Genomic DNA, 17,578 nt, shown 5'->3' on the forward strand with positions numbered 1-17,578 from the left:
GCAAGGAGCTGTCAGTCTGCAGGAGCTGTCAGTCTGCAAGGAGCTGTCAGTCTGCATGAAGCAGCCTGAGCTGCCAGTCTGCAGAGAGCTGTCAGTCTGCAAGGTGGTGACAGTCTGCTTGAAGCAGCCAGAGATGTCAGTCTGCAAAGAGCTGCCAGTCTGCAGGGTGCTGTCAGCCTGCATGAAGCAGCCAGAGCTGTCAGTCTGCAAAGAGCTGCCAGTCTGCAGGGTGCTGTCAGCCTGCATGAAGCAGCCAGAGCTGCCAGTCTGCAAAGAGCTGCCATCTGCAAGGAGCTGCCAGTCTGCAGGGTGCTGTCAGCCTGCATGGAGCAGTCAGAGCTGTCAGTCTGCATAGAGCAGCTAGATCCGCCAGTCAACCAGATTCTTCCAGATCAGACAGTCAGCCATGATCTTCTAGATCTGCCAGTCAACCAGAATCTTCCAGATCTGCCAGTCAACCAGAATCTTCCAGATCTGCCAGTCAACCAGTCTCTTCCAGATCTGCCAGTCAACCAGTCTCTTCCAGATCTGCCAGTCAACCAGTCTCTTCCAGATCTGCCAGTCAACCAGTCTCTTCCAGATCTGCCAGTCAACCAGTCTCTTCCAGATCTGCCAGTCAACCAGAATCTTCCAGATCTGCTAGTCAACCAGAATCTTCCAGATCGGCCAGCCAGCCAGGATCTACCGGAGCCTACTACCTGCCTGAGCTTCATCTCAGTACTGGGCTTCCTCTCAGTACTGGGCTTCCTCTCAGTACTGGGCTTCCCCTCAGTCCCGGGCTTCCCCTCAGTCCCGGGCTGCCCCTCAGTCCCGGGCTGCTTCTGTCCCGAGCTGCCCCTCAGTCCCGAGCTGCCCCTCAGTCACGAGCTGCCCCTCTGTCCCGAGCTGTCCCTCAGTCCCGAGCTGCCCCTCAGTCACGAGCTGCCCCTCTGTCCCGAGCTGTCCCTCAGTCCCGAGCTACCCCTCAGTCCCGAGCTGCCTCAGTCCCGAGCTGCCCCTCTGTCCCGAGCTGCCCCTCTGTCCCGAGCTGCCCCTCAGTCCCGAGCTGCCCCTCAGTCACGAGCTGCCCCTCAGTCCAGTGGGGATCTGGGTGAGGACTATTAGGCCATGGTCGGCGGCGAGGGTGGATTATCCCAGGACGCGAAGGGGAGGAACTATTACATTAATGGAGTGGGGTCCACGTCCCGAGCCGGAGCTGCCACCATGGACAGACGCCCACCCGGACCCTCCCTATGGTTTTGAGGTGCGTCTGGGAGTCCGCACCTTAGGGGGGGGGGGGGTTCTGTCACGCCTTGGTCATAATGTTTTGTGTTTTCGTTATATATTTTGGTCTGGCCAGGGTGTGACATGGGTTATGTGTTGTGTTCGTATTTGGGTTTTTTGTAGGCATTGGGATTGTGAATGATTAGGGGTGTGTCTAGTTAGGCTTGGCTGCCTGAGGCGGTTCTCAATCAGAGTCAGGTGATTCTCGTTGTCTCGGATTGGGAACCGTATTTAGGTAGCCTGAGTTTCACTTTGTAGTTTGTGGGTGATTGTTCCAGCCAGATAGGCTGTAATAAGTTTCACGTTCCGTTTGTTGTTTTCGTCTTTATAAGTTATTTCATGTATCGTTCCGTTTTCCTTCATTAAAGATCATGAGTAACCACCACGCTGCATTTCGGTCCGCCTCTCTTTCAACAACAGACGAACGCCGTTACACAAGGTATGATTTCTTCTGTGTATATGTAATTCTGTGTGATTAGATAGGTATTTAGTAAATAAATAATTAAACCCAATTTTGTATTGCTGATTCAACTTGTTAGCCAGGGTTCGTGAAGATAACCAAGAATTTACATCTTTCAGATGAGACTGAAATAAGGTGACGATTAATATTGACTGCTATTGATGTAAAATATTACTAGGTTTTTAAGAGTTTATTCGGAAGATAACTGCTCTATAAATATTATTTCGTGGTGCCCCGACTCTCTAGTTAATTACATTTACATGATTAGAACAATCAGGTAATATTAATTACAGAGAAAGGATTTTATCGAATAGCATGTCATATCACTTAATCCGGCAAAGCCAAAGGCACGACAATAAGATGTCGGTGGGCGGGGCTGGGAGGGTCGTCAGCGAAATGAGACACATCTGGGCCCAGGATAAATGCACCTCTTCCCCATTCATTGAGGAGACTCTCTCCATCCAGACACAGACAGATTTTGGTTGTGGCATTTTTGTGGCTGTTTTGTTTGTTTGCGTTGGCACCTTTCAACACCCCTCATTATCACATTTATGCACGCAACCACTCACTTACACTACTGACTACTGACTACACACACACCATTGTTAACTGTATTTACTTTACTTCAGTTAATAAATATATTTTGTTATTCTTTATCTCCACGTTGTCTCCCTTTTTGTTACGGGCTTCGAGCCGGTTCGTGACACCGGGCTCTGGCTGGGCCACTCAAGGACATTCAGAGACGTGTCCCGAAGTCCCGTGTCCCGAAGTCTTGGCTGTGTGCTTAGGGTCGTTGTTCTGTTGGAAGGTTCTGTTGGTTTCATCAGACCAGAGAATCTTGTTTCTCATGGTCTGAGAGTCCTTTAGGTGCTTTTTTGGCAAACTCCAAGCGGGCTGTAGTGCCTTTAACTGAGGAGTGGCTTCCTTCTGGCTACTCTTCCATAAAGGCCTGATTAGTGGAGTGCTGCAGAGATGGTTGTCCTTCTGGAAGGTTCTCCCATCTCCACAGAGAAACTCTGGAGCTCTGTCAGAGTGACCATCGGGTTCTTGGTCACCTCCCCCGATTGCTCAGTTTGGCCGAGCGGCCAGCTGTAGGAAGAGTCTTTGTGGTTCCAAACTTCTTCCATTTAAGAATGATGGAGGCCACTGTGTTCTTGGCTACCTTCAATGCTGCAGAAATGTTTGGGTGCCCTTCCCACACAATCCTGTCTCGGAGCTCTACAGATAATTCCTTCAACCTCATGGCTTGGTTTTTGCTCTGACATGCACTGTCAACTGTGGGACCTTATATAGACAGGTGTGTGCCTTTCCAAATCATGTCCAAACAATTTGATTTACCACAGGTAGATTCCAATGAAGTTGTTGAAACATCTCAAGGATGATCAATGGAAACAGGATGCACCTGAACTCAATTTCGAGTCTCATAGCAAAGGGTCTGAAAACTTCTAAAAACCTTCTAAAATTCTAAAAACCTGTTTTCTCTTTGTCATTTTGGGTCAGTGTGTAGATTGCTGAGAAACAACAATTATTTAATCAATTTGAGAATAAGGCTGTAACGTAACAAAATGTGGAAAAAGTCAAGGGGTCTGAATACTTTCCAAAGGCAGGAGGTATAAATGTGAAGCATCCGTTTGGCGTTTCCACTCCCTACCAAATATGGTAGTGAGGGGTAGCCCTCTGGCCGGCAGTGGGAGAAGATGGAACAAGACAGATTTTGGCCGACATTCTGCACATTTTCTTATCAATTAAATATTTTATTTTAATACAATTTTCTGTTCCCAAAACGACACTATGTTATGAACAGAGTGGACAAAGATTTGTAGAGTTTACCCTTTTTAAAAAAAATGTTTTTAAATCACGTTGTTTAGAAGGAGTGCAAAGGCAAATTAATTTATCACTTGGTAATGACAGGCTGTGGTCTATCTTGGATAAGTTATAAAAATCTTTGCTATAATGTTGATATGATCAGTCCAATAAAAGCTGCAGTAGATATAATGTGATTTATTTGACATAATTTTATCTGCGGCCAATGACCTTGAGCTTTCTTGCAGTCCAAACGCAAAGTAGACAGCTCTCGGCCTTAAACCCTCAGCCTTGGAATTACATTTTACATCGTCACATCTGAGTGTACCTTAAAATCCCAACTGAGGTAGAGTGATGAGGCAATCTTGAAGTTGAGCTTAAAAACAACAAACCTAAAGCTATTAATGTAGCTAGCACTTCTGCCAGGTAGCTAGCTACAGTTACCCATAGCTGGCTAGATAGTTTTATAGTTTGCTCATTTATTCCAATACATTTCAAATATGTTTATAAAGATAGCTACGTTTTATAAACTCCTCACTACGAGACTAAGCCAATTTGAGCATCCTTCCCACTTGCCAACGCTAATATAAAGGTAATCTATATTTATATTTTTTAATAAAGCTAGCGTCTTAATTTTGTCTGAAATGCCCAAAATGCAGCCATGTTGATTAAATTAATGAATTAAATTTAATTTTATAATACATTATAGGAACACCTGTAATTACAAAAGTATAATGATTAATGTTTTGCTTTAGCTTGAAATTAAGAATCAGTGATAGAGACTTCATAAGTGTATGAAGAGTTCAACTGAACAAAAGTCCGATATCTGTGTGTTGAAACTATACTTTCAGTTCCTGTTGATGCTATGTTCCAGTCTTACTTCTGCTAGCACATGATAGAAATAGGAGGAAGGAGGATTGGGAAACTAACTGCAAACAACAATAAGCTGAACTCTGCCTAGCAGAGACATCTTTGTATTAGCAACTATTAATTATGAGCTTATATGGTATTAAAGTTAAGGGAAAACACCCTGGGTGGGGCGATCCTCAGTAGGGGATAAAGAGGGACATCACCCTGGGTGGGGCGATCCTCAGTAGGGGATAAAGAGGGACATCACCCTGGGTGGGGCGATCCTCAGTAGGGGATAAAGAGGGACAACACCCTGGGTGGGGCGATCCTCAGTAGGGGATAAAGAGGGACAACACCTTGGGTGGGGCGATCCTCAGTAGGGGATAAAAAGGGAAAACACCATCTTTTGTACTGAGTGTGTTACTTGCAAATGACTGTAAGTGTAAACTCCGGCTTGCAATCCTTATTAAACAAACGAACCTCTGACCAAAGCAGTCTCCTGTGGTCTCTGGTATAAACACAGGGCAGAAAGCAGTCTCCTGTGGTCTCTGGTATAAACACAGGGCAGAAAGCAGTCTCCTGTGGTCTCTGGTATAAACACAGGGCAGAAAGCAGTCTCCTGTGGTCTCTGGTATAAACACAGGGCAGAAAGCAGTCTCCTGTGGTCTCTGGTATAAACACAGGGCAGAAAGCAGTCTCCTGTGGTCTCTGGTATAAACACAGGGCAGAAAGCAGTCTCATGTGGTCTCTGGTATAAACACAGGGCAGAAAGCAGTCTCCTGTGGTCTCTGGTATAAACACAGGGCAGAAAGCAGTCTCCTGTGGTCTCTGGTATAAACACAGGGCAGAAAGCAGTCTCCTGTGGTCTCTGGTATAAACACAGGGCAGAAAGCAGTCTCCTGTGGTCTCTGGTATAAACACAGGGCAGAAAGCAGTCTCCTGTGGTCTCTGGTATAAACACAGGGCAGAAAGCAGTCTCCTGTGGTCTCTGGTATAAACACAGGGCAGAAAGCAGTCTCCTGTGGTCTCTGGTATAAACACAGGGCAGAATGCCCTTACACACCCAACGGGACTTTGAAGGCGACAGCCACAAAATGTCAAATACTCTAGTTTTTTATGAGAAACCAGCACCGTTATGTCAATGGAGCTTGGTGCTTATTATGGGATGTAATAGGTTACTAGCATAACGTTAATGATATGCTGGAGAACAACCCCACTAAAAAATCATACTTCTCTTGTTAGTTATTTAACAGACACACTCTTATCCAGACAGACTTACAGTAGTGAGTTCATACAGTTTCATATTAGTCCCCAGTGGGAATTGAACCAACAACCCTGGCATTGCAAGGGACATGCTCTACCAACTGAGCTACACGGGACCAACTGTAAAAAATGTCTTTTATAACATAAGGACGTGAAATGATCACCGGAGAGTGTTAACCATGTGATACTGCGATTCAATATTCAGAGTTTTTCACCCCACCAGTCATGTTCCCTCATGTTCCTTCCACCCACACAGCCTCAGCCAATGAAATCACAGAGGACAGTGTGTTAACCAATGAGGTCTTTTATTTGGCAGGGCTGTTGCGAGGAGATCCGTCTCCCGGCGCCCAGCAGTCGATGACAGAAACTCAGCCTTAAAAAAATGTACATGTATAAAAACAGGATGGGTAACCGTGGATACGGCTTGGCACGCACGCACACGCACACACACATATACCCACACACACTGTGATGTGTGTGTCAGTCAGTCCTAATATAAACAGAGCGACAGACTGTATGAAAAAGCAGACTAGCCCCACATTCAGCAGTGAACAGGTGAGACCAACACACACGGCTACAGGTGTGACTACCTGACTATGGAAGAGTGTCAGAACTGCTGGAACAGGTAAAATACACACCTGCCCACAGTACATTCCTCTCAGAGAACACCCCTCACACACACACACACACACACACACACACACACACACACACACACACACACACACACACACACACACACATACACACACATACATACATACATACATACATACATACACACACACACACACACACACACACACACACACACACACACACACACACACACACACACACACACACACTAGTATAGTTTGACTCCCATGCAGTTGTTCTACAGTAAATTATAATATATTAGCCTGGTTGTATTATTAGCATGGTATCGTACTGTTGTGTTGGTTATTGTTACAATCTTAGATAGAAAGCACAACTCCTGTTCCCACAACTACCCACAGCCCCCACCCAAACGCCTGTCCTCACACCTACCCACAGCCCCCACCCAAACGCCTGTCCTCACACCTACCCACAGCCCCCACCCAAACGCCTGTCATCACACCTACCCACAGCCCCCACCCAAACGCCTGTCCTCACACCTACCCACAGCCCCCACCCAAACGTCTGTCCTCACACCTACCCACAGCCCCCACCCAAACGCCTGTCCTCACACCTACCCACAGCCCCCACCCAAACGCCTGTCCTCACACCTACCCACAGCCCCCACCCAAACGCCTGTCCTCACACCTACCCACAGCCTCCACCCAAACGCCTGTCCTCACACCTACCCACAGCCCCCACCCAAACGCCTGTCCTCACACCTACCCACAGCCCCCACCCAAACGCCTGTCCTCACACCTACCCACAGCCCCCACCCAAACGCCTGTCCCCACACCTACCCACAGCCGCCACCCAAACTCCTGTCCTCACACCTACCCACAGCCCCCACCCAAACGCCTGTCCTCACACCTACCCACAGCCCCCACCCAAACGCCTGTCCTCACACCTACCCACAGCCCCCACCCAAACGCCTGTCCTCACACCTACCCACAGCCCCCACCCAAACGCCTGTCCTCACACCTACCCACAGCCCCCACCCAAACGCCTGTCCTCACACCTACCCACAGCCCCCACCCAAACGTCTGTCCTCACACCTACCCACAGCCCCCACCCAAACGTCTGTCCTCACACCTACCCACAGCCCCCACCCAAACGCCTGTCCTCACACCTACCCACAGCCCCCACCCAAACGCCTGTCACCACACCTACCCACAGCCCCCACCCAAACTCCTGTCCTCACACCTACCCACAGCCCCCACCCAAACTCCTGTCCTCACACCTACCCACAGCCTCCACCCAAACGCCTGTCCTCACACCTACCCACAGCCCCCACCCAAACGCCTGTCCTCACACCTACCCACAGCCCCCACCCAAACGCCTGTCCTCACACCTACCCACAGCCCCCACCCAAACGTCTGTCCTCAAACCTACCCACAGCCCCCACCCAAACGCCTGTCCTCACACCTACCCACAGCCCCCACCCAAACTCCTGTCCCCACACCTACCCACAGCCCCCACCCAAACGCCTGTCCTCACACCTACCCACAGCCCCCACCCAAACGTCTGTCCTCACACCTACCCACAGCCCCCACCCAAACGCCTGTCCTCACACCTACCCACAGCCCCCACCCAAACTCCTGTCCCCACACCTACCCACAGCCCCCACCCAAACGCCTGTCCTCACACCTACCCACAGCCCCCACCCAAACGCCTGTCATCACACCTACCCACAGCTCCCACCCAAACGCCTGTCCCCACACCTACCCACAGCCCCCACCCAAACTCCTGTCCCCACACCTACCCACAGCCCCCACCCAAATGCCTGTCCTCACACCTACCCACAGCCCCCACCCAAACGCCTGTCCCCACACCTACCCACAGCCCCCACCCAAACTCCTGTCCCCACACCTACCCACAGCCCCCACCCAAATGCCTGTCCCCACACCTACCCACAGCCCCCACCCAAACGCCTGTCCCCACACCTACCCACAGCCCCCACCCAAACTCCTGTCCCCACACCTACCCACAGCCCCCACCCAAACTCCTGTCCTCACACCTACCCACAGCCCCCACCCAAACTCCTGTCCCCACACCTACCCACAGCCCCCACCCAAACTCCTGTCCTCACACCTACCCACAGCCCCCACCCAAACGCCTGTCATCACACCTACCGATGGACAACTTCTACTTGAAGAGTCACTTTCAGCATCGTAAGTCCCACCCTCACAGTTAAAAAGAACCGCCCCCACCCCCAGACAGACAACCAATGGAATAAGAGAAAGAAAAAGCATGCAGGTGATTGGATGGATACAGGATTTTGCTTTTACACAACGGACCAAACTCTAACCAACCTGAAACGGATTGATGTCTTATCAATAACGTACTGAAACCACCTTGTCTGATGAGGACAATGATATGTTGAGTGATATGAATTATGTATATTTAGTCAATGATATGTTGAGTGATATGAATTATGTATATTTAGTCAATGAAGCGCAGGTGATATGTATGTTTGTGTTCGAGTGTGTGAACACGTGCTTGTGTGTGTGTGTGTGTGTGCTTAATAGTGTGAGCGCATGCCTGCGTGTGTTGAGAGCACAGCGCCACAGACTGACGTGATATAGACATCGATCGTAGTTAATACCACAGACTGACAGACGTGATATAGAGACATCGATCGTAGTTAATACCACAGACAGACAGACGTGATATAGAGACATCGATCGTAGTTAATACCACAGACTGACATGATATAGACATCGATCGTAGTTAATACCACAGACAGACATGATATAGACATCGATCGTAGTTAATACCACAGACTGACAGACGTGATATAGAAACATTGATCGTAGTTAATACCACAGACTGACAGACGTGATATAGAGACATCGATCGTAGTTAATACCACAGACTGACAGACGTGATATAGAGACATTGATCGTAGTTAATACCACAGACTGACAGACATGATATAGACATCGATCGTAGTTAATACCACAGACAGACAGACGTGATATAGAGACATCGATCGTAGTTAATACCACAGACTGACATGATATAGACATCGATCGTAGTTAATACCACAGACAGACATGATATAGACATCGATCGTAGTTAATACCACAGACTGACAGACGTGATATAGAGACATCGATCGTAGTTAATACCACAGACAGACATGATATAGACATCGATCGTAGTTAATACCACAGACTGACAGACGTGATATAGAGACATCGATCGTAGTTAATACCACAGACAGACAGACGTGATATAGAGACATTGATCGTAGTTAATACCACAGACAGACGTGATATAGACATCGATCGTAGTTAATACCACAGACTGACAGACGTGATATAGAGACATCGATCGTAGTTAATACCACAGACAGACAGACGTGATATAGAGACATCGATCGTAGTTAATACCACAGACAGACGTGATATAGACATCGATCGTAGTTAATACCACAGACTGACAGACGTGATATAGAGACATCGATCGTAGTTAATACCACAGACAGACAGACGTGATATAGAGACATTGATCGTAGTTAATACCACAGACAGACATGATATAGACATCGATCGTAGTTAATACCACAGACTGACAGACGTGATATAGAGACATCGATCGTAGTTAATACCACAGACTGACAGACGTGATATAGAGACATTGATCGTAGTTAATACCACAGACTGACATGATATAGACATCGATCGTAGTTAATACCACAGACTGACGTGATATAGAGACATTGATCGTAGTTAATACCACAGACAGACAGACGTGATATAGAGACATCGATCGTAGTTAATACCACAGACTGACATGATATAGACATCGATCGTAGTTAATACCACAGACTGACGTGATATAGAGACATTGATCGTAGTTAATACCACAGACAGACAGACGTGATATAGACATCGATCGTAGTTAATACCACAGACTGACAGACGTGATATAGAGACATTGATCGTAGTTAATACCACAGACTGACAGACGTGATATAGAGACATTGATCATAGTTAATACCACAGACTGACAGACGTGATATAGACATCGATCGTAGTTAATACCACAGACTGACAGACGTGATATAGAGACATCGATCGTAGTTAATACCACAGACTGACAGACGTGATATAGAGACATTGATCGTAGTTAATACCACAGACTGACAGACGTGATATAGACATCGATCGTAGTTAATACCACAGACTGACAGACGTGATATAGAGACATTGATCGTAGTTAATACCACAGACTGACAGACGTGATATAGAGACATCGATCGTAGTTAATACCACAGACAGACATGATATAGAGACATTGATCGTAGTTAATACCACAGACTGACAGACGTGATATAGAGACATCGATCGTAGTTAATACCACAGACTGACATGATATAGACATCGATCGTAGTTAATACCACAGACAGACAGACGTGATATAGAGACATCGATCGTAGTTAATACCACAGACTGACATGATATAGACATCGATCGTAGTTAATACCACAGACAGACAGACGTGATATAGAGACATCGATCGTAGTTAATACCACAGACAGACATGATATAGACATCGATCGTAGTTAATACCACAGACAGACATGATATAGACATCGATCGTAGTTAATACCACAGACAGACATGATATAGACATCGATCGTAGTTAATACCACAGACTGACAGACGTGATATAGAGACATCGATCGTAGTTAATACCACAGACAGACATGATATAGACATCGATCGTAGTTAATACCACAGACTGACAGACGTGATATAGAGACATCGATCGTAGTTAATACCACAGACAGACATGATATAGACATCGATCGTAGTTAATACCACAGACTGACGTGATAGAGACATCGATCGTAGTTAATACCACAGACTGACGTGATAGAGACATCGATCGTAGTTAATACCACAGACAGACAGACGTGATATAGAGACATCGATCGTAGTTAATACCACAGACTGACAGACGTGATATAGAGACATTGATCGTAGTTAATACCACAGACTGACAGACGTGATATAGAGACATCGATCGTAGTTAATACCACAGACTGACATGATATAGACATCGATCGTAGTTAATACCACAGACTGACATGATATAGACATCGATCGTAGTTAATACCACAGACTGACATGATATAGACATCGATCGTAGTTAATACCACAGACTGACATGACATAGAGACATTGATCGTAGTTAATACCACAGACAGACAGACATGATATAGACATCGATCGTAGTTAATACCACAGACTGACAGACGTGATATAGAGACATCGATCGTAGTTAATACCACAGACTGACAGACGTGATATAGACATCGATCGTAGTTAATACCACAGACTGACAGACGTGATATAGAGACATTGATCGTAGTTAATACCACAGACTGACAGACGTGATATAGACATCGATCGTAGTTAATACCACAGACTGACAGACGTGATATAGAGACATTGATCGTAGTTAATACCACAGACAGACATGATATAGAGACATTGATCGTAGTTAATACCACAGACTGACAGACGTGATATAGAGACATCGATCGTAGTTAATACCACAGACTGACATGATATAGACATCGATCGTAGTTAATACCACAGACAGACATGATATAGAGACATTGATCGTAGTTAATACCACAGACTGACAGACGTGATATAGAGACATCGATCGTAGTTAATACCACAGACTGACATGATATAGACATCGATCGTAGTTAATACCACAGACAGACAGACGTGATATAGAGACATCGATCGTAGTTAATACCACAGACTGACATGATAGAGACATCGATCGTAGTTAATACCACAGACAGACAGACATGATATAGGCATTGATCGTAGTTAATACCACAGACTGACAGACGTGATATAGAGACATCGATCGTAGTTAATACCACAGACTGACATGATATAGACATCGATCGTAGTTAATACCACAGACTGACAGACGTGATATAGAGACATCGATCGTAGTTAATACCACAGACAGACAGACGTGATATAGACATCGATCGTAGTTAATACCACAGACTGACATGATATAGACATCGATCGTAGTTAATACCACAGACTGACATGATATAGACATCGATCGTAGTTAATACCACAGACTGACAGACGTGATATAGAGACATCGATCGTAGTTAATACCACAGACAGACAGACGTGATATAGACATCGATCGTAGTTAATACCACAGACTGACATGATATAGACATCGATCGTAGTTAATACCACAGACTGCCAGACGTGAGATAGAGACATCGATCGTAGTTAATACCACAGACTGCCAGACGTGAGATAGAGACATCGATCGTAGTTAATACCACAGACAGACAGACGTGATATAGACATCGATCGTAGTTAATACCACAGACTGCCAGACGTGAGATAGAGACATCGATCGTAGTTAGAGTGACAATGACAGACAATGATATTTCCATATAAACTTGTGAAAATGCTAAATACACATCCTCCTGTTGCAGTATTACCAGTATCATCATTCACCAACCAGCCTGGAACATTGACACATTATTGATTATCAATATCACTAATCACTTTTGTACAGTGTAAAGGAGCAGACCAGACAACTAGCCACTATCCCTGTGTTGGTATACAGCATCAGGGTCCTATTCATTAAGACACGCAATGGACAATGTTGGAAAATGGTTTGCAATGGAAAACCGGATATGAGCATTTCTTACAGGACAAGGCCAGATAGTCCCTTTCCCCGATTCCATTAGTTTTCTTCATTTGCTGCTTTAATGAATACGACCCAGGGATGTAGGAGGGTAAACGCTCGTAAACTGTTGTTTAAACACCCCTTTACTTGGTGAACACTGTTGTTGTTTAAACACCCCTTTACTTGGTGAACAATGTTGTTGTTTAAACACCCATTTACTTGGTGAACACTGTTATTGTTTAAACACCCATTTACTTGGTGAACACTGTTGTTGTTTAAACACCCATTTACTTGGTGAACACTGTTGTTGTTTAAATACCCATTTACTTGGTGAACACTGTTGTTGTTTAAACACCCATTTACTTGGTGAACACTGTTGTTGTTTAAACACCCATTTACTTGGTGAACACTGTTGTTGTTTAAACACCCCTTTACTTGGTGAAAAGTGTTGTTGTTTAAACACCCATTTACTTAGTGAACAGTGTTGTTGTTTAAACACCCATTTACTTGGTGTACACTGTTGTTGTTTAAACACCCATTTACTTAGTGAACAGTGTTAACACATCTACTATGCTCAGGTGTCATTCTTAGCATCAGCTAATGTTGATGTTACTCGCCGCCCCACCCGGCTTCAGCGGTTTGTTTACCCACTATTTTATTTACCACTACATCCCTGGTTAGAATCCTTTGCTAACTAACAGTGAATGTTGCCGCAGCCTTGTCTTGAGGTTTTCAGAGCGTTGTGGGAGGATTCCCCTACTCTGATTGACCAAGCACAGAGAGAGGGGTCCAAGCTGTGTGTGTGTGTGTGTGTGTGTGTGTGTGTGTGTGTGTGTGTGTGTGTGTGTGTGTGTGTGTGTGTGTGTGTGTGTGTGTGTGTGTGTGTTCGTGCACTACACACCACTACAGTACAGTCGCTGCCAAAAGTTTTGAGAATGACACAAATATTAATTTTCACAAAGTCTGCTGCCTCAGTTTTTATGATGGCAATTTGCATATACTCCAGAATGTTATGAAGAGTGATCAATTGATTGCAAAGTCCCTCTTTGCCATGCAAATGAACTGAATCCCCCAAAAAACATTTCCACTGCATTTCAGCCCTGCCACAAAAGGACCAGCTGACATCATGTCAGTGATTCTCTCGTTAACACAGGTTTGAGTGTTGACAAGGACAAGGCTGGATATCACTCTGTCATGCTGATTGAGTTCGAATAACAGACTGGAAGCTTCAAAAGGAGGGTGGTGCTTGGAATCATTGTTCTTCCTCTGTCAATCATGGTTACCTGCAAGGAAACACGGGCCATCATCATTGCTTTGCACAAAAATGGCTTTACAGGCAAGGATATTGCTGCCAGTAAGATTGCACCTAAATCAACCATTTATCGGATCATCAAGAACTTCAAGGAGAGCAGTTCAATTGTTGTGAAGAAGGCTTCAGGGCGCCCAAGATGATTCAGCTGCGGGATCGGGGCACCATCAGTACAGAGCTTGCTCAGGAATGGCAGCAGGCAGGTGTGAGTGCATCTGCACGCACAGTAAGGCAAGACTTTTGGAGGATGGCCTGGTGTCAAGAAGGGCAGCAAAGAAGCCACTTCTCTCCAGGAAAAACATGAGGGACAGACTGATATTCTGCAAAAGGTACAGGGATTGGACTGCAGAGGACTGGGGTAAAGTCATTTTCTCCGATTAATCCCCTTTTCGATTGTTTGGGGCATCCGGAAAAAAGCTTGTCCGGAGAAGACAAGGTGAGCGCTACCATCAGTCCTGTGTCATGCCAACAGTAAAGCATCCTGAGACCATTCATGTGTGGGGTTGCTTCTCAGCCAAGGGCGTGGGCTCACTCACAATTCTGCCTAAGAACACAGCCATGAATAAAGAATGGGACCAACACATCGTCAGAGAGCAACTTCTTTCAACCATCCAGGAACAGTTTGGTGACGAACAATGCCTTTTCCAGCATGATGGAGCACCTTGCCATTAGGCAAAAGTGATAATTAAGTGGCTCGGGGAACAAAACATCAATATTTTGGGTCCATGGCCAGGAAACTCCCCAGACCTTAATCCCATTGAGAACTTGTGGTCAATCCCCAAGAGGCGGGTGTACAAACAAATCCCAGAAATTCTCACAAACTCCAAGCATTGATTCTGCAAGAATGGGCTGCGATCAGTCAGGATGTGGCCCAGAAGTTAATTGACAGCATGCCAGGGCGGATTGCAGAGGTCTTGAAAAAGAAGGGTCAACACTGCAAATATTGACTCTTTGCATCAACTTCATGGAATTGTCAATAAAAGCCTTTGACACTTATGAAATGCTTGTAATTATACTTCAGTATTCCATAGTAACATCTGACACAAATATATAAAGACACTGAAGCAGCAAACTTTGTGGAAATTAATATTTGTGTCATTCTCAAAACTTTTGACCACGACTGTACACACGGCAGCTTTCGTACTGCAGCCCCCAGGGTGAAATCAGAGTACAAATATATCCCTGACTTTTCTCTCTGAACCAGAAGGCATCTCAGTGTGTACTACTGTAGCCAGCAAGAGCCAGCAAGGAGTGTGTGTGTGTGTGTGTGTGTGTGTGTGTGTGTGTGTGTGTGTGTGTGTGTGTGTGTGTGTGTGTGTGTGTACAAGGACAATGGAAGGCAATACAATAGTGAGCTTTCCTCTAACCTTTGACCCCAGTATCTGTGTGGCCAATCAGATGACACCTCTCTCCCTCCTACTTCCTTCTCCCCTCATCCCTCTTTCTCTTGGCTCATTTGCTCAGTGGAACAGACAGAGGAGTATTGTGCTGGAATAAGAGCTTGTGTTTTTACAAACAAACAAAAATGAATTAATTACATCAGAACAATAATTGTATAATATTCATAACATTTACTTTAAAAAACAAATGTGTATATCATGTGTTTAGGGTTATTTTTTCAGCTTATATATTTTTGTTCATTTATTTTTTTATTTTGTTAAGAAAGTTCGGAGTCCATGGAGACAGGCACTCTTAACAACAACTGACATGGGGTAGAGGGAGGAAGAGATGGGAAGGAGAGGTGAGGCAACAAGACAGGAGGTGGAGTGATCCCTCTCGCTCTCTCCCTGTCCCTCCCTCTCCCTCTCTCTCTCTCCCCGTGCCTCCCTCTCGCTCTCTCCCTGTCCTTCCCTCTCTCACTCTCTCATGCGTAGAACTCCTCCTGTTTGTCAGGGTTCTGGTAGGTGACGGTGGTCTGTTTGGGTTCCTCCAGCGTGTAGCTGCCTTCATCTTTCTTCTTCATTCTGTACACCAGCAGCATGACCAGGAACGCTGCAAACAGAGCCCCCACTACGCCCCCCACTATCACCGCTGTGGACAGAGAGATGGAGGGAGGGAGAGAGAGCAGGAAGGAAGGAAGGAAGAGGAGAGGGGGGGGGAGCAGGAGGGAAGGAAGGAAGAGGAGAGAGGGAGGGACAAGGGGAGAGAGCGAGAGGGAGGGATGGGGAGAGAGCGAGAGGGAGGGACGGGGAGAGAGCGAGAGGGAGGGACAGGGAGAGAGAGGGAGGGACAGGGAGAGAGCAAGAGGGAGGGACAGGGAGAGAGAGAGAGAGGGAGAGGGAGAGAGAGGGAGGGACAGGGAGAGAGAGAGAGGGAGGGACAGGGAGAGAGCGAGGGAGGGAGAGAGAGAAATATGGTCAAACATTGTAGAAGTTATTCTAAATAGGACAGAAGATGTAAAGAAACCACCAGAAACAAACACGCCATGTGGTGCTGACCAACGGCTTCTATTGGCCTACTGGAGATTAGACCAGAAACAAACACGCCATGTGGTGCTGACCAACGGCTTCTATTGGCCTACTGGAGATTAGACCAGAAACAAACACGCCATGTGGTGCTGACCAACGGCTTCTATTGGCCTACTGGAGATTAGACCAGAAACAAACACGCCATGTGGTGCTGACCAACGGCTTCTATTAGCCTACTGGAGATTAGACCAGAAACAAACACGCCATGTGGTGCTGACCAACGGCTTCTATTGGCCTACTGGAGATTAGACCAGAAACAAACACACCATGTGGTGCTGACCAATGGCTTCTATTGGCCTACTGGAGATTAGACCAGAAACAAACACACCATGTGGTGCTGACCAACGGCTTCTATTGGCCTACTGGAGATTAGCCAATCTAAATGGATTCAAATTGAATATAATCACCCTCGGCATGGTAAATTGAGTGAGTTAAAGATGCAATGTGCAGAAGTCGCTCCACCATTTCCTGGTTGCGTTGCCTAATTTCAGTTTATGTGACAAAACAAGCAATATATTGTGTAGAGAATCATAGTACCATCTAAACCACTGTGAAATATCTTCCTTTTTAATAACCAATATATTGTATTTTCAGCTTGTTTGAAGTTGGGCGTAGAAAACCGAAAGTAAAAGCTGCAAAAACGCTTCCTAGACATGCTTTCAATTTCGAATCACAGATTTATAACTCACATTTCTATGTGCATTTGGTCACATTGCCCCAGAAAGTGACATATTGCAGCTGTAAGTAAGAACTCACATCTTCAAGTACCACTTGGAGCACTGCACACAATGCTAGCATACCAGCTGACAAGTCAACATATCAACTCCC

General features: G+C 45.9%; 2 protein-coding genes across 2 annotated transcripts in view; one reads left to right on the forward strand and one right to left on the reverse strand.

Annotated features, from left to right (window-relative positions):
• Nucleotides 1–55: 55 nt before the first annotated feature.
• LOC135572386 (uncharacterized) lies at nucleotides 56–8,468 on the forward strand. Its single transcript, XM_065020079.1, has 2 exons — nucleotides 56–171; nucleotides 6,674–8,468. Exons 1-2 carry the CDS (start codon nucleotides 56–58, stop codon nucleotides 8,466–8,468), a joined length of 1,911 nt encoding a protein of 636 aa, XP_064876151.1.
• Nucleotides 8,469–12,464: 3,996 nt separating this feature from the next.
• LOC115116660 (putative uncharacterized protein DDB_G0271982) overlaps nucleotides 12,465–17,578 on the reverse strand; it is a 76,549-nt gene continuing 71,435 nt past the window's right edge. The window contains exon 5 of the mRNA XM_065020190.1: nucleotides 12,465–16,313. Coding sequence (XP_064876262.1) covers nucleotides 16,147–16,313 — 167 coding nt within the window. The 3' untranslated portion in view covers nucleotides 12,465–16,146. The remainder of the gene's footprint in view (nucleotides 16,314–17,578) is intronic.

This window comes from Oncorhynchus nerka, linkage group LG7, assembly GCF_034236695.1.
Source record: "Oncorhynchus nerka isolate Pitt River linkage group LG7, Oner_Uvic_2.0, whole genome shotgun sequence".
In the NCBI taxonomy this organism is placed as follows: domain Eukaryota; kingdom Metazoa; phylum Chordata; class Actinopteri; order Salmoniformes; family Salmonidae; genus Oncorhynchus; species Oncorhynchus nerka.